The following is a 20,373-nucleotide window of genomic DNA, read 5'->3' as shown; positions in this document are numbered from 1 at the left end:
GATGGATGAGAAGAATCCTTGCAGCTGCTTCTTAACAGAGTACAATCAAAGAATCGAGATAATGAGGATTTTAATTGTCATCTTCAGCAGCAACTTCGAGGGGGCAGATCTGGCAGGTCTTTATCATCAGACACTAAAAAAGCCTGTTTTCCTGTGCTCGCTGAAATGATACTTCAATCACGAGTGAGAGCCACGAAATTTCACGTCTGTCTTGCTGGATGAGCCTGGAGCCAGCTTGGTGCTGCGCTCCTTCGGCGGAAGCGGGGAAGGATTTCCCTGCTCGCCCGGCCCGCGGGGCCGCCCCGCTCCCGGCCCCGCCCCGGCCACAGTCCAGCCGAGACATGGAGCCGCAGCTCAGCTTCGGCGGCCGGCGGGCGCTGGTGACTGGGGCCGGCAAAGGTGCCCGCGGGCGGGGGCCGGGCCGGGGGCCGCGCCGGGCCCAGTCTGACGCCGTGTCCCCGCAGGGATCGGCCGCGCCGTGGCCGTGGCGCTGGGCAGGGCCGGGGCCCGCGTGACCGCGCTGAGCCGAACGGCGGCGGACCTGGAGAGCCTCGCCCGAGAGGTACCGGACTCCTCCTCCCGCCCCCCTTCCCCGTAGCGGGTCCGGCTCCCCCGCGGCCCCCCAGCCCACCGCCGCCGCCCTCGCCGCAGTGTCCGGGCATCGAGACGCTGTGCGTGGACCTGGCGGACTGGGAGGCGGTGGAGGCGGCGGTGGGCGCGGCGGGGCCGTTCGAGCTGCTGGTTAACAACGCGGCCGTGGCTGAGCTGCAGCCGTTCCTGGAGGTGACGCGCTCGGCTCTGCAGCGGTGAGTGCCCGGGCCCGGGACCGCGGCTCCACCGGGAGCTCTGGGCCCGATGCCCACCGAAGTCTCACAAAGCTGTGAACGTCAAAAACGGCGGCAGAGCTTTCCAGAAAAGGGTGTTACTAGAGGGGAAGCAGCTGAAAAGAAAGAAGTCAGCAGCTGGTGTACAAGACAGTGGACAGGCTGACCTGCACACTTTTAGCAATGCCCAGTGTTAGTTGATTGTTACTGCGTATGTCCTTTTTCTTTACTGTCTTTTCATTCTTTACATCGTCATCTTTCACCCCTTAAACAGCAAAAGGAAACAAAGCACTGGCTCCATTTCTAAGTAGCCAGAACCAGTGTCACCTCCAGAGTGGCGGGGTGCACCTGTCATCCCACTGGCATGGGAGGAGTGCCTTTGCTGTTCATCAAGCTCAGAGCTTCCAGTCTAGTTCCAGCTCGGTTAAAATGAAAGGCAGTTGTTGCTAAGACAATTCAGAAGTAGAGACAACAAAGCCAGGTAAGGAAGCAAAAAATGATCATGGTGGGAAATTAAATTTGCTAACTACAATAACATGACTTCTTTATTCTCTGAAAAGGTCCATAGTTTTGTTGTGAGTACACTTTAGGATACAGGCTATCTTGACCACATCCTTCTGAGAAAATGGGTCATGCTGTGTTCCTGTGTTAAAAATGGTTGCTGAGACTCTTATTGTATTAATAAAGGTTGTGACTAGATCAAATATATGGATTCTACTAAGATCATTCTGCAGAACTGGCAGGTGGAAGCCTGACAAAGGAAACACAATGTGGCAAACAGAAGAAATGCTGCCTCTACCCACCTTACAGCAACTTTGCTTTGTAAATCTGTATGAAGGGTTTGCTTGACCGAAGAGTTATCTGTCCTGGCTGAAGCCCAGGGCTCTGTTTAAACTTTGACAGGAATTCCATTACGCTGCAGAAGAGCAGAGTCCTGTGCAAAATGCACCTGATGCATGCATGCTCCTCCTCACACACTGACAAGCTTGCAGCCAGTGGATGGTTCCAGTTCATTGCTGAGATCCCACCTGACCATTCTGCTCTCCTGATGACCTGGCATTTCTGTCCATGTCCTAGAGTATCACCAGTGTTTCAGCACTTGCCCTCTGCTGCTTCTAGCTCCCTGGGCTGAGCTACAACCGCTCTTTAACTTAAATCTGATTTATTTGTAGGTCTCTTGATGTGAATTTTGGGGCCGTGCTTCATGTTTCCCAGGTGAGGAAGAAGTGTCACTGCAGCTGCCTCCATGAATAGCAGTGACTAAATTGTTGTACATAACAGGGGTATCTGTCCATTGTGGGGGCTGAAAGGACTGCAGTCCAAAGTCAATCTGACAAACTACATGTACAGTCCCTTCCCACTCTTGCTTTGACTCTCGTGTAAGCAGGAGGCACTGAGGACTTGGTTCCTCCAGGTGTTTTTGTTCTTTGGTCTACCATAATAGTCCAGCAAGATTCCTATAGAGTGAAATAATGATTTCTCTTGTTAGGATTCTGGCATTCCTTTTTATTTTTCTCTCCTTCCCCTCCCAGATAGTTGCTCGGCAGATGATTGCACAGGGGCTGCCAGGGGCTATTGTGAATGTCTCCAGCCAGGCATCGAAGCGTGCGCTGAGGGATCATGCTGTTTATTGTAAGTGTGTGCAGCTTCAGCAGTGCCCCTCTCAGTTTCGACCAGCTGGAGACCCATAGTCACCAAGCTGCCAGTTTTGGGCAGCAAAATAGCCGTGTGTTCCATAGCACCTCCAGAGCAGGTGCTGTGCAGTTAAATATCTCCTCTTCTTCCCTTCTCTTAAAGGTTCCACAAAAAGTGCTCTGGATATGCTGAGCAAAGTAATGGCAATGGAACTGGGACCCCACAAGGTAGGAGTCCGAGAGAGAAAAGTGTGAAAGCTGAACCTGAGCACAACCACAGCAGTTGGATTAGATTGTTTGTTGCTCCTGGTCCCAGATTAGGGTGAACACTGTGAACCCCACCGTGGTTATGACTGACATGGGGAGAATTAACTGGAGTGACCCTCAGAAATCTGCCGCCATGATTAATCGGATTCCCCTGGGAAAGTTTGCAGGTCAGTGATGTACGTCTGTCCCCAGGCTGTGCACATGTTTTCTCCAAGCCTGCCTTCTCACTGATATCACAGCCAGAAGTTGCTGATTTTTTGGCAAAGTGACAGCTCTGCTGAATGCCTTTTGGCTGAATTCCTGCAGTGTTTGATCAGGACAGGGTGAGAATCAACCCCTCCTCTTGCTTTTTCTACAGCCTCCTCATCTTGGGACAAGTTTACTCTATTGTTCATAAACCTGACAGGGTGTTTGCTGTGACCTAAGCACCCTTTGATCACAAGGACACTTTGATGTCCAGCTCTCAGCCACACTGTCCCAGACACTTTATCAAGCACAGTTTGAAGGCAGAAACACTTTCCAGGTCTAATTACCTGCAGAGGTCAAAGGCAGACCTTCTTAAGTGCTTGTTTTTCTGGTACACTTTAAGGTGGGCATCAGATGTTCTCTGTGTTTGATTGCAGAGGTGGATGATGTGGTGAACAGCATTCTCTTCCTGCTGAGTGACAAGAGTGCTATGACAACTGGCAGCTCACTGATGATTGATGGGGGCTTTCTTGTCTCCTAAGATGACACCTGCATTTCACACCTAGCCTCAATTTTCATATGAATACTGCCTAGATGTAAACTGGATAGAAAACAATGACTCACTACTTGCTGGAAGGGCAGCAGGGCTGAAGACTGTATTAGAAGTGAGGCAGAAAATCAGCTTTGCAAGGCTGCTATATAATAAAGCTCACATACACCTTCATGGAGAATGTTTATTGCACCAAATAAGGTTTTATCTTGTCACTCTACATGATGATTAGAAATTGGACCTCTCTTCCAACCCTGTTCCCCCCCCCACAACCCTTCAGAAGCTCTCCCTGTTCCAACCAAATCCACAGAGTCTGTCTGCATTTTCAGTGGGAAGGGAAAGAAGTTAGCAGACTCCTGATTGCTTCCTTTGTTGTCTTTAGTAGAAAAAAAAAAAAAATAGAGGCAACAATCCCAGCCCTGCTCTGCAGAGACTGGATCTTGGGGGGAGGCCCTGCTAAAGACTAATGGGGGGGAGCAGCACCATGCTATCCTAGGGTGTGCACACACAAAAAGGCAAATGCATTGATTGCACAGAGCTGTTTCACTCACAGAGTTTGGCTAGTACCCAATAAAGCACCTAATGATTCGTTTTTCAGCTTCTCATTTACTTTGACCCTTTCCAGGGCTGGTTACGATTTCTTTTAACAGTCTCAGGAACATTCTGCTAGAGCACCAGTTTGTTAACTGTTAGCCACAGCAGGCTGGGCAAGGAGACCCTACCATCCTTCCCAGCTCTTCTTGTCTTTCAGCACCATTGAAATCAGCTCCCTCCCCACTCCCACCAGGATGTTAACCACCTGTTTCACCTGCAGGTTGAAACAGGTGTTTCCGGAACAGGATGGATGTCTCAGCCCTTTCCACTTGGAGTTCAGGAGAGCCAAAACAGCTTGTTGCCTGAAGGAGCTACCTTGCCTTCCCCGCTGTACCTCCCCTGGGGGCTGTATAGTCCCCAGCTGGTCTCCTGTCCCCACTGCCCCTTCACATCAACACTGACGTTAAATCAAAGAGACATTTAAAAAACACTGACTTCGTACATGATGAAGGGCCCTACACATCCCAGCCCCCTTCAGAAACACCCAGCTTAATATGCAATCTGTCAGAGGACGACAGCATGCTGAGCCAACACCAAGGCCACAGCCCTCAAAACATGGTACACTTTTTGCCAGGCTTCTTCACAGGCGGTGGGCAGAGCACAGCCCGGATGGCTTCATCAAACACCGTCTTCAAGCCCCGCTGTGTCAGCGCAGAGCATTCGAGGTACTTTACTGACCCTGGGGAAAGAGAGCTGCAGCTCAGCCACTCCAATTCTCCCACCATGCACTTGCTCACCCACTCACAAAGCTCAGTGCCACCGGCATCTGCCTGCTCATGAGACTCACCGATCTCCCGAGCCATGGCCAAGCCCTGGGGATAGGTGATGGGGGCCAGTTTCTTATCACGTAACCTTTCAATGGTGTCCTTATCATCCCTCAAGTCCAGCTTGGTGCCCACCAGGATAATAGGTGTATTTGGGCAATGGTGTCGGACCTCAGGGTACCACTGAAACAGAGAGGCATGATAAGAAAAGTAGTTACATGAGTGGCCAGAACCATAAGGATGCATTCCTACTATTGGGAATGAAGAGGTTCACTACTGACATGGTGGCAACACCTGAACAGGATATTGCTGCCTACAGTTCTAACATGCTCTGCAAAAAGAGACTGGTGTAGAGGTAATAATGAAGGCACCAAGACACAGAATCCTGACAGACATTGCCAGCCAACTCTGTGCACAGCGCTTTCCTTAACTGCACATTAGCTTCTAAGACATCCCTTACCTTAAAACACAGATTCAGAAAGGCAATAACTTAGCCAAAGAAGTCATTAATAAAAAGCAGTCCCCACTTAAAACCAGCAGACTATGATTTGCCCTCATCAAAACATTACTGCTTGAAGTTTTAGGCTTGTAGGTGTGGTGCTGGCTGGGGCAGGTAGTGTCACTGGTTCTTCCCTTCTACTGTTTCACCCAGGAGGAGAATACTTTACCTTAGCTCGGACATTCTCAAAGGAGGCTGGACTCACAAGGGAGAAGCAGATCAAGAAAACATCCTGTGCAGAAACAAGAGGGTCAGCCATGCAGAAAGAAACAGCTAGAGTGAAGGGAGGCTGCAGAGGGAGCCTGAGAAAGGACAACCTCCCCCCACGAGCAAGGGCTGCTGTGGCCTTAAGAAATTCTTCCCCATTAAGGGTGTTAAACTAATTCAGAGAAGGAATGGACCATGAGTGTATGATTACATCTTCTTTCACAATGCTGGGCTCTGCATGTTAAGAGCCTGAGGCCTCAAACATCTTAACAGCACTAAGGGCTTCACCAGCAGTACAGCTGCTTAGGAACTGCTACACCCGGGAACACTCCTAGGGCAGCCTAACGGGGATCTGTCCTGCTGAGAGAGAATGGGAATATGGAACTGGCCACGCTGCACAGCAGCCCTACAGCATTCCTTTTACTTGAGCCACCCATAACTCATTACAAAGAAGAGAATAGAACAGGACAATGTCTTAGGAGAAAATCAGCTGTGATACTTCTTAAACAACCAGAATTATGGGTGTAGCTGCAGGAACTCAGACTTTCCTCCAAGGAAAGAAGCATGCCTGTTCTTGGGAGCCTCTCTGTCTCTGAGAGGGAGCAGTCACCAGTCAGTCCAAGCCCAGCACTCACCGTCTGTGGATAGGAAAGAGGCCGCAGTCGGTCATAGTCTTCTTGCCCTGCTGTGTCCCAGAGGCCCAGATTCACTGGCTTTCCATCTACCATCACATTGGCAGAATAATTATCAAACCTGCCAATGAGGAGTCCCCATCAGTGACAATTTTGTAGTGACCTTCACATCTTTATAAGGAATTCAAAGGGGCAGCGAATGAGGAAAGGACACTGCAGCAAAGTTCCAGGGGGGACAATCTGCCTTCCTCACACACACAGCCACAGCATCATCCTTACCTGTCAAGTTCACAGTCTGATTTGCAACAGCCACCTCCTCACATACAAGCCAAACTTTTACACACACAAGCATACAGATCAAAAAGCAACTGAAGCCCAAGGCCATTACTTACACGGTGGGAATGTATTCTCCAGGAAAGGCATTTGTGGTGTAACTGATCAGCAAGCAGGTCTTCCCAACAGCTCTGCAGAGGGTAAGAGTGACAAGCATAAAGAAGGGTACAGCATGGAGCACTAAGGCAGTAAAACTCACCCTTCCCCCACCGAAAACACACGGCTAGGTAAAAAGCTACCATGTGAGAAAACAAACCTGTTGCAGGCTGGAATTCTCTAGTTGTCACAGACATGGCCTGAACTCAAAAGGTGCACCTTGCCTGAGCGCTTCCTAACCCTGTTCTCTGCCACTCTTTTTCCCTACCCATTCAGCCCTCAGCAAGACATCAGTCAAAATACAGTTGTTTCATGAACCAAGACAGGGAATAAATTTGGGTTGTGTGCTGGGCTCAACAGATGCGTAGTAATTTAGCAAAACAGATAAACAGTGAGGTTAAAAAACATGCAACAATGCAGAACTCTGCAAGCTCCTCAGATACAGGAATTCAGTATCAATAAACACAAAGGAGAAAAAGTAAGCATCCATAAACAAAAATGGACTTTAAAATTGACTGCTGTCAGTCTGTAAAAGATTAGTGAAGAAGGATAAAAATACCAGCTCAGGGCTTTGCTGAAGGCTGGTGGGATTGGTGAGCCCAGCAGTGGCAGCTGGCAAGTGCCAGGACAGCAATGGAGTGAGCACAGGGACTTTACCCAGCCCTGCAGATTTCCTGAGAGCTTCACTGTAAGAACAGAGGAGTACCAGCAGTGTGAGCACCCTCTTTATGATGGAGAAAGTTGTGAACTGCAGACAGCTCTCCAGAAAAAGACTGTGAGTGCCAGTGCCAGGGCAAGCTGGCTCTGAGGTGCCTGGGTGAAGCTGAATAGCTAGCAGAAATGGGTATCCCCCACCCAATTCTGCAGCCAGACTGATGTAAGAGAGGATGTCAGAAGAGAGGAAGAGAGCTGACAGTCCCCTGCACACACCAGGATGACAGAAAGCACAGCGAGAACAAACCACTATTACAACTCTTCCTTTGGATTAGGTCCCCTCGGTCTGAGAAGAGAGAAGTTTTGTCATGAACCACTATGCTGACTGGTCCAACTTTCCTCCTGAAGTGTGACTTCTCTTACCCACCAAACAGGGACACTTGTAATTCACAAAAACCTGTGTATCTAAGTGGTTTTTTCAGTCTGCACTGTTGATTTAGTCTTAAGACAAAACACACAACAGCTGAACTCCATTTCCGAGATCCTGAGCTCCCAGTCACTCCTCTCCCCTCTGCAATAGAGCTGTGCTTTCCCCATCTCCCTTCTTTAGCCCTCACAGGCTGGAACCTGGAAGGCCTCATCACAAATGTGCATTTGAGGGGGTGGCATGCACGAGAAATGGAAGTCTAGTCCCTGCCTAAGGCCAGTTCACATTTGGGTCTGGGTACCTCAGCTCTGTTCTCGCTGAGGTGGTCAGAAAAGTAAACTGGAATTGTGAGGAAAAATATGCAGGATGAGCTAGGAAAGTTACAAAGCAGCATAAATCTAGTGCATGCCTGCATCTTGCAGGCAGATGTGTCCCCAAAAAAAGGCATTTAGGAAGAGCCTTAAGAAAAAAAGCAAAAAGGGTGACAAGGAGCACATGGTGAAATCAGAAGGAGCAACGCATTTCACCTCGGAACAATCAACAATAGGACATACGAGACCTGCGAACATCAAGATTTTCGGGAGGACTCTGTCAGGAACCAAGGTACAATGAAAAATAGCAAAATACCGGCACCTAAATGAAACAACGAGGCACACATAAAACCGAGGAGAAGCCTGTGTTTGCTACCCAGGCAGCACCCAAGTTCATGAACTATGAAGGGAGCAGGGCAGGGCTGGGGGCCGCGGCCAGGCCCCGGTCCCCCGCCGGGACCGCACGGCGACTCGGCCCGCCGGCCCCGCTCCCGCCGCCCCGGCCCGGCCCCACCCGAGCCAGGCCCCGGTCGGTCCAGGCCGGACCGAGCCTCGCCGCCCGGCGCGGGGCCTCCCGCCGGCGGAGCAGCTCTGCCGGGACGCAGCCCCGGGCCAGCCCTCCCTCCTTCCCCCGGCGCCGCCGGGCCCGTTCGGTGCGGGGCTGCGGGGGCCGGGGCGCGGCCCCTCCCGCACTCACCCGTCGCCCACCACCACACACTTGATCGCCTGCATCTGCCCGCGATGGCGGCGCCGCGACTGCGCCGCAGTGACCGCCCGCGGGGTGGGGCGGGGCCGCGCCGAGCGGAGCGGAGCGGAGCCGAGCCGTGCACCGGGACAGGCCGCGCGCCCGCCGACTCCGCCCCCGGCGCTCGCCCGGGCCGGACGCGGCCCCGCCGCGGGATCGGAGGAGCGGCGGCCCCGCCCCGCGGCAGAAGCGGCGGGCGCTGCTAGGGGCCGGTTACCGCTCGGGGGCACACCGGCTCAAGGATAGTGCTCTAAAACCTGGCTGCGTTGCAGCTGCATAGTTCACCGTCATCTGCCCAGAGCTGCTGAGGAACAAAGATGGAGCGGGAAAAATCCCTCGGGAAGATGGCTTTTGGCTTCCCGCACCTCCCTTGCCGGGAAAACAGGGGCCCACAGCAGTGTCCCTGTCTGCAAACAACAGGCCTGGCTATTCGCTTAACCTGCGGCTCTGTAGTGCTGCCCAGCAGCCACAAACGGAGGGGCTATTGCCACAGGTTCTCTCCATTATGACCAGGGAACAGCTTCCCAGCCTCTTTGCTTTTATCTTAGTCCAGAACCAAAACCATCCCCATCTCATCCACCTGTAGCAGCCTTTTAGATGCAGGACAGGCTGACGGGGTCTTCAGGAGAGTAACACAGCAGAAGGACCCACCCTCCACATCAGCCAAACATCCGGTTTGCCACTGTCCAGTGCTAATGGCAAAATGCAAAAGTACTTTATTAAGCAGAGCAAAACCAAGTATAAAAAATGAACACAAAGCAACCAGTCCACACAGAAACTTTAATTTTCCAGGTGTCTCTTAAAATATGTACTCTAAGACATGTTCCCACCCCAGACTCATAGGAAGAACTCCCGCAAGGCTCAATACTGCTGGCCTGACAACAGCTTCTGCTGTCTCCAGTTCAGGCTCTAGTAACCCTTCCCTTTCTCCAGGTCATGCACTGTCAGGAGAGGAACCACCTTCTCCCCTTTGTGCTCTGAGACACAACTCCCCAGTGTCACAGCAGAAGCTGTGAGAGAATCACTCCTCTCCAGGTTAAGTAAGGCCACAGCACTCAGTTCTAGGAGCCTGAGAAGCCAGGAGAACAGCTCTGCCATTTGCCATAGTGAAACTAAATCCTGTAGCAATACTTGCCACAACATCTTCAGGTAAGGGCTGCAGAAGTAGAACCACTGCCCAAGCCCAGCAGTCCCACAAGGGCACGGACAGCACTGCATTGAAGCCCCTCGGTGCAGCAGTTTCTGTCTATGCCAAATGTGTTTCTACGGCACACCAATACAGCCAGAGCCACAGAGGGAGGGTAAACAAGCCAGAGAGGGCCCCGTCAGACTCTGCTCCTGTCTGTAAACACTGGGTGAAAAAGCACAAGTGGGTAATATCTGGTGTTTCCAGCAGTTTCAGGATCCCATTGGCAAGGCAAATTGCTCCAGCCCACAGGGAACTGTAAACACTCCTATCGCTTTTTCTCAAAATTCTCTGTGAACAGCCTTGGCACCCAAACAAATGCTGCAGCAGGACCTTGCCAGGGAACATACAAACCCGCCAGTAACCCCCTGTACTAACAGGCTGTGGCACAGCAGGGGAGGGGGCTCAACATCATGGACTCAGACCCATGGGCCTGGACGGTTGTTTCCTCCTCTCCTCTGCGTGGTCAGGAGGAAGATTTCTGAACATCAAGAGCATTTGTCTATTTGTGAACCTTTGTGTCACCCCACTCTGATAAAACTGTCCATTAGAAAGAAGGACTTGTACCTGAGCTCACCCTTTCCCTGACCGCAGGAAGCCACACTCTCACTTCCTAGAACTTCCCAAGGGAGATCCCTGCACATATGCCATGATGGCATTCTGCAAGAAACTGGCTCGCTGGGCCTCCTCTTCCCTCATCCTGGAGATCTCAGCCTCCTTCATTCTCAGCTTCTCCAGCAGCAGAGAGATCTCACCCTCCTTGTCCAGCAGTGCTTCACGGTGATTACTGGACAGGGCTGTGAAAAAGCAGCATTAGTAAAGAAAATCAAGGTATCCCTGGAATAAATAGGGGCAGGCCAAAGGCAATGGAAGTGCTACAGTCAGCAAGCACACAGGAGGAGCTGCATGAGCTAACATGAGAGGTTTTGCACAGACAGCAGGCACACTTCACTGTGCAGGAAATCCAAATTTTGCCTGCTATGCAGTTTTGGGTGGTTATCTGAGTCTTGGTCTCTACAAAACAAGGACAGGAATCCCTGTAAATACACAGGATGGAAAGTACAATTCATAGGGGTACTCTCAGACAGCACTTGCTGTCACTACCTGTGAGCACAGCTCATTCCAGGCCCAGTGCAGGTTAACTCAGAGATACCATACGAGAAGCATGAAAGGATCCATCACCTTTCAGCTGTCTTTCCAGAGCTGCAATCTTCTCTCTCAGCCCATCCTGGGCTGTGCGTTCAGCGTCCAGGTGCCCAATCTGCTCCTGTAATTCCACTTTCAGCTTATTTACCTCTGTCACTTTCTCCTCTTCCTTCCTGTCCAGGTCCTGACACACAAAGACAAATCCATGAACAACCAAACAACTTCAGCAACTTGTTCTGGCCCTGTGGTGGCTATCTCTACTCCAGTCCAAACTACCTGCTGAAGTTCATTCAGCCTCCTCCTGAGTCCATCAGCACACAGGCTCAACTGTTTGGCTTTGGCCTGGGCCTCAGCAACCATTTCCTTTTGCTTAAGGCAGCAGTTCTGAGCTTCATCCCTTGACTCAGTCATCAGCCGCAGCTTCTCTTCTAGGTGTTCCAGCCGTTGCTGCTGTAAGACACAAAGGAAAATTAAATTAAACACTCCCACTTCATTCCTGTGAAGAGATTCTCCCCTCTGTTCCTAATACAGTGAACCCTTTATTGGGTCAACTGGAACTGACACAGTCCTGCTCCTTGCACTCAGAAGTAACTCCAAGCAGCTTCCTCTTGCCAGGGAGGGCACTGACAGACCAAAACACTCAGCTGAGAAACACAGACAGGTCCTTGGCAGATCACCAATGCCAGTGTTTACAGCCAGTGCTCCACCTTCAATTCCTCCATCCTCAAATGGCTCTGCAGCACCACTGCAAGCAACTAAGCAACTGCTGGATCCCACGAGTCAGATTTCTATGTCTGTAACTCAATGAAGCATTTTCTTTTGTGATGCTACAAATAAGTAAATATTCTAATAGTTTTTTGTGTATTTTCCTCATCCCTTGTCTGTTTCACAGGATATTAACTTCATTGCCATTTTCACAGAGTTCAATACTACAATGACTTTATTTATCTAGCAGCAGTAGCCACCTGAAGAAATTTCCCAGTGTTCATAGAAACAGGAGCACCCCATGAAAGCTGTCACTAAAAAGAAGGATCAACACCTGGCCATTGGCTTCAGATGCTGGCAACTTAAACAAAATCTGCCATGACATCAGTTCTCTTACTACTGAAGGCAGTTCAAATTAGACTTTTCAGGGCTCCTTCCTCAGCAATCACACCACTTGTGGGTCAGTGAAATCCAGAGAGGAGTGAGTTAGCAGCTCCCCAAGACCAACACATAGACTGGGTAGCCAAAGCACTTCCTTCCCACAGGGACAGGCCCACAGACAGGTCCTTACCTCCTCCAGGCGTGCCTGACTCCTGACTTTCACTAACTCCTCCTCTGCCCGGCCTCGCTCAGCCAGCGCAGCTGCTTTGACTTGTCTCAGCTCCTGCCACAGAAACACGGAAAAACATTCCAGACAGAGAAGCTGCATTGCTGCCACACTGACCAGAAAACAAGAGCAGCTTCCAGTCGCAGGCTAGAAAATGACACAGCTCTCCTTCTCACTCAGGGGCAGCAAAAGCAAAGATGACAAACCTTTCCTCAGTTCAAGACTGCTATCTAAGTTCAATGTGAATTTCAGTTATATGAGGGCCAGTATTGGTTAAACCTTTCCAAAACAAGGAAATAGGAAAGAGCACCGCTGGATGTAGCTGGGGAAATAGATATGGATAAACATGCTACACTACTTGTGACAACATGAGAATCCCGTAAAGTCAAATCTTAGTAAGATTCTAGCCATGTTCAATGGAATCCTTATTTTTGTCCAATCTGAATTTACAAGTTTCTCCGTGGAACCTTCTTCCTTAGTCCAAAGCAGTAAAAATAATTTTAGCTGGTATACTGGTGTTCTCTGTTCCCCCTTACAGCACATAACAATCTTCACAAAGGTCTGCAGTCAGAGACTCCACAAAGCTTTCCTGGCAGCCTTCTCTGTGCACTGCTATACGAGTGTTCAAACGTGCCTAGAGCACTTCTCACCTCGTCCAGAGATATCCTGACGGCCTCCAGCCTCTGGATCCTGTCGTGCATGGAGCGCTCACTGGCCTCCATCTGCTGTGTCATTCGATCCACCTGCAGAGCAGCAGAACCCAGCAAGTGACAGAAACCCATCCCATCTGCAGGCAAAGCAAGCAGCAGGACTACTCATCACGATAGTGGAGCATCCTCTCTCTGAGCCATCTACCAGCAAAGTAAAATTCTTACCTCCCACAGAACTCCACTAGCAAACAGTAGTACAGATGGAATCTGCCCTCTAGAAACTAAGAATTTTTAGACGGAGATCCCTCCCGGGCCACAAGGAGGGAGTCCAAGCTGTCATTGTCAAGTGATACAAAACACAACACACTCATTTTCTAGCTGTAATGTTGGTAACATCTTTCCAGTCTGTGACTTTTCTTAAAAGATTTCAATATCTTCAGAGAAATCTATTAGTATAATTTTATTTTGGAGAGATTTCAAACCTCAGTAACACTGCAAAGAGAATTGGTTGTAGTCTGTTGGCCTGTCCACACTCAGACACAAGCCCCTTTGAAACACAACAGAGAAGGAACTAGCATGCTGAGCCCTGTTAAAGGACAGCTTGTGTATAAGCAATTAAAACATTAAAATGTATTTATTTCAGAAGCAGGAAAATATTCCTTATTTGTAATTACCTCTGTGCACAGACCAACATGAAGGCCAGCCTCCCAGCCTCACATACCACTCTGGCCCATACTCTTGAAAGCTAGATCTTACTGGTAGAGAGTCTTGTGATCTCTTCAGTCAGGCTTTGCTTGAAGGATTATTATTCTTCAAGCCCATTATTCCCAGAATAAATCCAAGCCCACTAGCTTTTAAACTTTTTTAAGAGCACATTACAGCAAACAATGACCTCCCCTGGTGATATATGTCTGGACCAAAGAAAGACTAACCAGGATGCTGCAGAAACCCCATCCTTACCTCTTTTACCCGAAGGGATTCCATGTCTTCAAGGCTTTGTTTACATCTTCTTTTCTCCATTTCCAGACGTTCTGCAGATTAAAAGCAGGCATATCACAACTCTGGCATTCCTGCCACACACTGTACTCATACTTTTTCACACTCTGCCAACCCTTTCTCCTCGGCTGCCTGTGCAGAACAATGATCCCAACAATGATCCCAACTGCAGGTGTCCATAAGCTGTTCCTACTCCTCCACTCACCCTCAGCCTCCACAGCCCGCAGCTTCAGCTCTGCTGTTGTGTTGGTCAAGTCTTGTTTCACCTGGAACAGCTGATCCTGCTGAACTTTGCACTTCCTCTCCAACTCATCCACCTACAAAAGGAAATTGCCACCACAAAGGTTTTTCTTTTCCTATTAGCACAAAAAGTTGGCTGTACAAGACAATGAAGAGACACTCGACCAAGGATCAGAATAGAGACCATATCTATGGAGCAGATGTTATACATGTTCAAGTGCCACTTCTCAGACTTGGACTTGGTTTCCTACCTGATTTCTCAGCAGCAGATTTTTCTCCCTGGCAGCAGACAAGTCATGCAAAAGCCTGCCTTCCCGATCAGCACCTTCCTGCAAACGGAACCAAAATTAAAAACTGTACTCCCCCTACTTCTTGCACTACCAACCTGTGCCAACCAACATCACACCCAGCTAAATCCAACCTACACCATAAAGACCAGGGCTCCTCTTCACACCTGGCAACTATCTATCTAATTTACACAAGAATTTCTGTCATGGTGGGTTTAGCTAAGCACTAGTGGTAAAAATCATGTTTGCCTATTGCATCCAGCATCCCCCAAATCTACACAAACCAGTTATAACCTATAGCCCTGCTCTCAAACATAACTAGGACTTAGCCAGTTCACCTGCTTTTGTTGCTGGAGCTCCCTGAGGTGGCACTCAGCCACGGAGTTTTGTTCCTGTTTCATGGCATTCAGCAGCTCTCCCAGCGTGTGCACCTTCTGCTCAGACAGAGCCAGGGCAGCTTCAGTCATCTGCAGCCTATAAAGAAAAGCACTCTATGGAGTCTTTTCCAAGGCAGACACTGCAGCAAGCTCTCTATGCCCCCTGGTACAAGGTGCTAATGTCCATCTCGCAGTAGGTGAAATCAGGCTATGTAAATGAAGCATTTTTTGCTTCTGGGAAAAGAACACCACTGACCTCTGTACACAGCAGCACTGCAGTGACCTGGGACTTCTCAGGGCCCAGTGTTCTGGTGCCCATTGCATTTGCCCTGCACTGTCTTCCATGAGCCAATTTCCCTGCCCAGACCCCTGCAGGATTTGCCTGCTCCCACAGAACAAAGCTGGCTATTTTATATCACTGCAAAGTTGTTCAAGATTAGAGACAGGATTTTAAACGTGAGTAGCAGAAGCAATTTGCTTGTTCTGTCCAAGAGGGACATGTCCACATCACTGCATGGCATAAAACACTGCCTTTACCTGGCAGAACTAAACTAGGCAGGCTCAGCAGTATTTGAAGTGAAACCACAGCCATGTGCATGTGGCTCTGCGTGATCTAACACTTCTTTGGAGCACCTCTTCCCCAATGTTCCCAAGCCTGGTTCCTTCATACCTGTAATGGTTCCCAGAGAACACTGTCAGCTGCTGGGGGAAGCAGGCAGAGATTCCTGCCAGGCTGTAAACCATGCAAGAAACATGTCCCCATCCCATCTGCACAATCCTTTTTCTTTCTTCCCACCTTCTGTAATTCACTTGCTCTTACACCAATGCACTGTAATTTTACTTAAAAGCAGGCTAAGTATCTAGTGTGGCAAACTCAAAGGCTTGATCAGACTGTAATTTCTGGATATTACTGCAGAACTAACCAAAATAGTAATCCAGCTACCCTACAAGATTATCCCCCTTCCTAGAAGGTCTGCTCAGCACTGCTCATACAGCACAAACAGTGGGAAGACAAAGGTTTTCCTCCTCCATACTTGGTTTTCAGTGAATTCATAATGGAGTACTGCTCATCCAATGCTTCCTGCAGCTGGCTGACTCGTACTGCAGACATTCTGCATTTGAGAGGAAAAAAAAGGAAGAAAAGAAAAAAAGGTGGGTAATTTCTGCCAGGAAATGGAGAGTGCTCAATTCTGCCATCAAAGAGCAGAAAACATTTAGAATCTAACTCACTTCTCACTCCTGGCTCTTTCTTCTTTCTGCTTGTCTACAGTATCCACAAAATCCATGAACTGTGACCAAGACAAAATTCAGTAAGAAAATTAACTTCATCAGCTACAAACCTTTAAATTTCTCATCTTTCTCTTCCCAGCAACAGCTGAAGACATGTCAAGCCACTCTACTGGAAGCAAACTGGAAGTCTGATTGGTTTATTAGCACATTTGAATAAGGTCATCACCTAAAGGGACTCTGCAACGTGAGGTGTCAGATGGAAAAACAGATCTCTAGGTTTACACCACCTGGAAAATATCAAACCAATTGCAGAAGAAGAAATGAAAGCACAAATAACTAAAACTCCTCCAGAACCCAGAGTGAATATGGTCAGCAGGGATGTGTCCATACTCATACTGTCCCTTGAATAAACCAGCTCAGAGGATGGACTCAATGAACTCAATCATGCTGTGTGCCTGCCCATAGAAATGCACGTGCAACTTCAGGTGCACAATAATACTGTCACTGTGTGCTCTGTGGGGACCTCAAGGAAAAGCAAAGGATTCCAGTTACCCCATTTGAACTGCCAACATCTGCTGACCTGCTTGTTCTTCTCATCCTTCAGACTCAAAACCTCCTTGCTGAGGATGCTCACTTGGTTCTGGGCCTCACTCAGGATAGCCTCACGGTCTTGGTTGTGATCCAAGGCGTGTTCTGATACAGAGAGAGCAGGAGAACACACTCAAGTTTCTAAAGCAACAGAATAGCAAGCACTGTTGGAAGAACAGCACTCAGGATGACCATTGAGCATCAGAAGCACCAGGACAGTTGCCCTTCTCAGTCTGGCCCATGTAGAGAGAGTCCCACCTTACATCACCAGGTGGGATGGGATCAAAGAGAGAAGTGTGTGTGGGGTAATCAACACCCCAGCCTCAGGAAAGCTGTTAACTGTGCTGTGGGCAGGACAATGACACAGGATGTGCTGTGTAAGCCACATCAAAACTTGGCTCATCAGAAGCAAACTATGAGCAAAAGTCTCAGGTTCTCCCACATTCACATGGCACATCAATCTCTAATAACTCAATCCAAATTTTTTTTTTTCTTTTGCTGGTGAAAGTGACACTTCCAACTTGATTAGCCCTCACTAAAGGACAAGAGGGGATGACATAGGGCACTGTGGAAATGCTATTGAGAAAGGGAGGGAAAGAGGGTTAGCTCTCTTCTGGAGCAGCAAGTGCCCTATATCCCCCACATGCTGGACTGGGAAAGGAGTCAAGTGATTCATCACTGTACACACATCACACTTACCCACAGCTTTCAGGATGTCACCAGGAACATTGTTCCCTGCCAGCTCCAGCCTCTTCAGGGTCCTGTTGCTATGCAAGCAGTTCAGCAAAGCTCGGCCACCCAGAAGCCCAATGTTATTCCATCGCAAATCTACACAGAAAGCAAACTTTCACCATGGCAGTCACATTTCTGCTGAGATCCCAGATAGTCCTAGCACACACACAGGAGAATACTGCAGCCCCTTTCGAGATGAATGAGAGGGAGAGAAAGTGACAAAGCAGGAAAGGCAAAGATAAATCTTTAGTAAACTGCAGGAAGCTATGACAGTTAAAAGTCTGCATCTCACATTTGGCTCTCACGAGCCTTCCTTCCACAGACAGAATCTGTGGACGAAAAAGAATCAGTGACAAAAAGCCACATTCTCCTGAAATTCCAGCAAAATTCCATATAAGGACAAAGCCAGTGTGAAGGAAGTATCAAGAGTCTGTCATGAGGCATGCCACAAATAGGAATGAAAACACTTCTTCCTCCACTAAAGACTGTTCTGCCCCAAGTACAAGTTTTTCATCTGTAGGTTTGGTTCTAGAGATTCCAGTTTGTTTCCACTTTCCAGAGGCCATGGGGCTGTAACCACTCCCTGCACAAAGCCAGCACAGCACTCTAGACTGACAGGAATTGGGAATGACACCGACCAGCTAGAAGAAATTGAGGTAAGAAACCCGAAGATGCAGGTGTGTTTGCATGCATATATGTATACAGGGGCAAAGAACTCTTACCCAGCTCCTGAAGGCTGGTGTTTTGTGTCAGTGCCATGGCCAGCTCTCCAGCCCCTTGATGGTTAATCTGGTTATTGCGCAGATCCAGACGCTGAAGAAAGTTGTTTGCTCTCAGTCCTTGGCAGAAAAAGGAGAAGCCCTCCTCCCACATGCCGAGGCTGTTCCATTCTAAGGTCAGGCTAGGGAAATCAGACAGGATTGGGGTTTGTGGGGTCAGTGGACAGCTGTGTGAACTTGAATGATACATGGTCATCACCCAGCTCTGTGAGCTGACTCAACTTCAGAGAGCAGAATGCTGCCAGAGCCCATGAAAACAGCACCTACAGTTTTCGTGCCTTTGCCTGCCCCACCCCTCACAAGAAATTGCACCACTTGGCATTCCTCCCACCCCAACAAAAAACACCCCCAACCCTTTTCAAATGTTGTGCTCCATCAGGCAGAAATAGCACAAAGAGAGGTAGATACATTTGTTTACCTCCTGATGGATTTGTTCTGCTTAAGAAGTTTTCCCAAAGCCTCAGCTCCCATGGTTCGCAGGTTATTTCCCTGGAAGAGAAGCCCCAGGTGATCAGTAGGCTAAGCCTGTCCCAGTCCACCTAGACCACGACCACCACCAGACACATCCCAGCTGTAATGCCAATTTCAGCTGGGCAAAAATGGTCCAACCAACATTTGTTTCATGTATCAAAATGGAAAACCCTGGAGGAACAGTGGATCCATACACCCCACTGGTCTTATGAGGCCACCATGACTGAGAGCTTGCAAAAATCACAAAATAGCAGGATCAGCATGGACCACAATGGGAGAGAACATGGCGATTCCAGATAAATATAACTATTTTAACACACTTCGTTAGGAAGGACTGTTAACACTAGCACAAATGAGTGAGAAAGTTATGATGCAGTTTGTGACTGTGAAATAGCTGTATGCCAGAGGAATACAGACAGAAAGTCACTCTCAGTAGAGAGACAATCACATCTGAAGGCAGATGCTTAGTTCAAAGCACACACTGGTCAAAAGACAGAAACACAAGTAGAACAGCTAGTAATTCACTGATCAATACAGAAATCCCCAAAAAAGCCTACATATGCCTCATCTGCCCAAGCAGCAACTGACAAAAGGTACCTAGCAATAGCTTCTTATCAAAATAGAGTAACTGAATAAAAGTGGATAAAGACAATCTGCAAAGTAACTTTGGAAAATTGTGACGCAGTGTTAACGAGTCAAGAAATTAGTCACTTGAGAACAAAAAACTTACAGAAGTATGCATCTTGTAGAACAATCCTGCACCAGGACTGTCCAGTTCTCTTTCTCATTAAGCCTGTGCTTTTTCCTTCTCCACCATAGAACACTGTTAATTCTTTTCAAACGACTCACCTTCAGATCCAAAGATTTGACGGTGGTGTTGGTGCAAAGACCATTCAACAAAAGTCTTACACCTGAACAGAAAAAAAAAAAAAGTTTATTTCTCTGTGAAACCTCCTGCCTAAACCGGCAGCATATCATCCCACTATATCATTCTGTTAAACAGAATGAAAACAGACGTGGCTACGATATTGATAAACTGCCACTACTGCTGGAAAGCTTGAGCCTGAGCTTTCAGGGCAGGAGACGGTTTATATGTCCTCATAAAGGTGTCCGGGCAGAGAACTACCTGTCACCTCGTACATCCACCTGACTCAGCCCTGAAAAAGCCCCACGTCTAGAGAGGCTCTGCGGGCACGGCCGGGCTCTAACCATCCGGACCGTCCCGTCCGGCCCGGCCCACAGCGGCACAGCTGCCCTCCGCCGGGGGAGAACCGAGGGGTGCCTGACCCCGCACGGCCACGGACCGGGCACCTTCGCCTCAAACACGAGAGGCCTCGGCCCCTGAGGGAGAGCGACCCCGCCGCGGGCAGCGCGCACCTTCCTCGCTCAAGCCGCAGTCGCCGAGCGCCAGCGCGGCGAAGGGCGCAGCTCCGGGCAGCAGCCGGCCCAGCGCGCTGCACGTGGGCAGCGACAGACTCTGCGCCGCCAGGTCCAGGCGGCCCCGCGGCCCGCCGGGCTCCCGCAGGCCCCGCAGCACGGCCTCCTGCGGGGCCGCGCCCGCCGCCGCGCACAGCCGCGCGTACTCGCGCCCGAACCGCTCCATGGCCGCGCGCGCCCCCGGAACCGCTCCCCGCCCGCGCGCGCTCCCCCGGAACC

General features: G+C 49.5%; 3 protein-coding genes across 4 annotated transcripts; 1 reads left to right on the top strand and 2 right to left on the bottom strand.

The window, feature by feature from the left end:
* Positions 1 to 5: 5 nt before the first annotated feature.
* Positions 6 to 3,635, top strand: DCXR (dicarbonyl and L-xylulose reductase). Its single transcript, XM_041409013.1, has 8 exons — positions 6 to 399; positions 465 to 562; positions 652 to 806; positions 1,997 to 2,039; positions 2,357 to 2,456; positions 2,622 to 2,686; positions 2,775 to 2,892; positions 3,349 to 3,635. Exons 1-8 carry the CDS (start codon positions 219 to 221, stop codon positions 3,450 to 3,452), a joined length of 864 nt encoding a protein of 287 aa, XP_041264947.1. The 5' UTR covers positions 6 to 218; the 3' UTR covers positions 3,453 to 3,635.
* On the bottom strand, positions 3,632 to 8,839 carry RAC3 (Rac family small GTPase 3). Of its 2 annotated transcripts, none has more exons than XM_041409015.1 (6): positions 8,676 to 8,839; positions 6,550 to 6,621; positions 6,161 to 6,278; positions 5,488 to 5,550; positions 4,843 to 5,002; positions 3,632 to 4,734 (listed from the first exon to the last, which is right to left on the bottom strand). In XM_041409015.1, the coding sequence occupies exons 1-6, from the start codon at positions 8,708 to 8,710 to the stop codon at positions 4,604 to 4,606; spliced, it is 579 nt and encodes a 192-aa protein (XP_041264949.1). In that variant the 5' UTR covers positions 8,711 to 8,839; the 3' UTR covers positions 3,632 to 4,603. The 2 variants fall into 2 exon arrangements, with proteins under 2 accessions (XP_041264949.1, XP_041264950.1); XM_041409016.1 differs by having other exon boundaries at positions 8,697 to 8,824.
* A 582-nt stretch (positions 8,840 to 9,421) lies between these two features.
* LRRC45 (leucine rich repeat containing 45) lies at positions 9,422 to 20,329 on the bottom strand. Its single transcript, XM_041408987.1, has 17 exons — positions 20,095 to 20,329; positions 19,567 to 19,628; positions 18,665 to 18,735; positions 18,190 to 18,368; positions 17,435 to 17,563; positions 16,728 to 16,840; positions 16,148 to 16,206; positions 15,952 to 16,029; positions 14,879 to 15,014; positions 14,505 to 14,582; positions 14,219 to 14,330; positions 13,978 to 14,048; positions 13,018 to 13,110; positions 12,332 to 12,424; positions 11,332 to 11,505; positions 11,092 to 11,239; positions 9,422 to 10,706 (listed from the first exon to the last, which is right to left on the bottom strand). Exons 1-17 carry the CDS (start codon positions 20,318 to 20,320, stop codon positions 10,516 to 10,518), a joined length of 2,013 nt encoding a protein of 670 aa, XP_041264921.1. The 5' UTR covers positions 20,321 to 20,329; the 3' UTR covers positions 9,422 to 10,515.
* Between the last annotated feature and the right edge of the window lie 44 nt (positions 20,330 to 20,373).

Source organism: Onychostruthus taczanowskii, unplaced genomic scaffold, assembly GCF_017590055.1.
Source record: "Onychostruthus taczanowskii isolate IOZ18803 unplaced genomic scaffold, ASM1759005v1 scaffold30, whole genome shotgun sequence".
NCBI lineage: Eukaryota > Metazoa > Chordata > Aves > Passeriformes > Passeridae > Onychostruthus > Onychostruthus taczanowskii.
The sequence above is the reverse complement of the archived record's forward strand: the minus strand, read 5'-3'. Positions and strand labels throughout refer to the sequence as shown.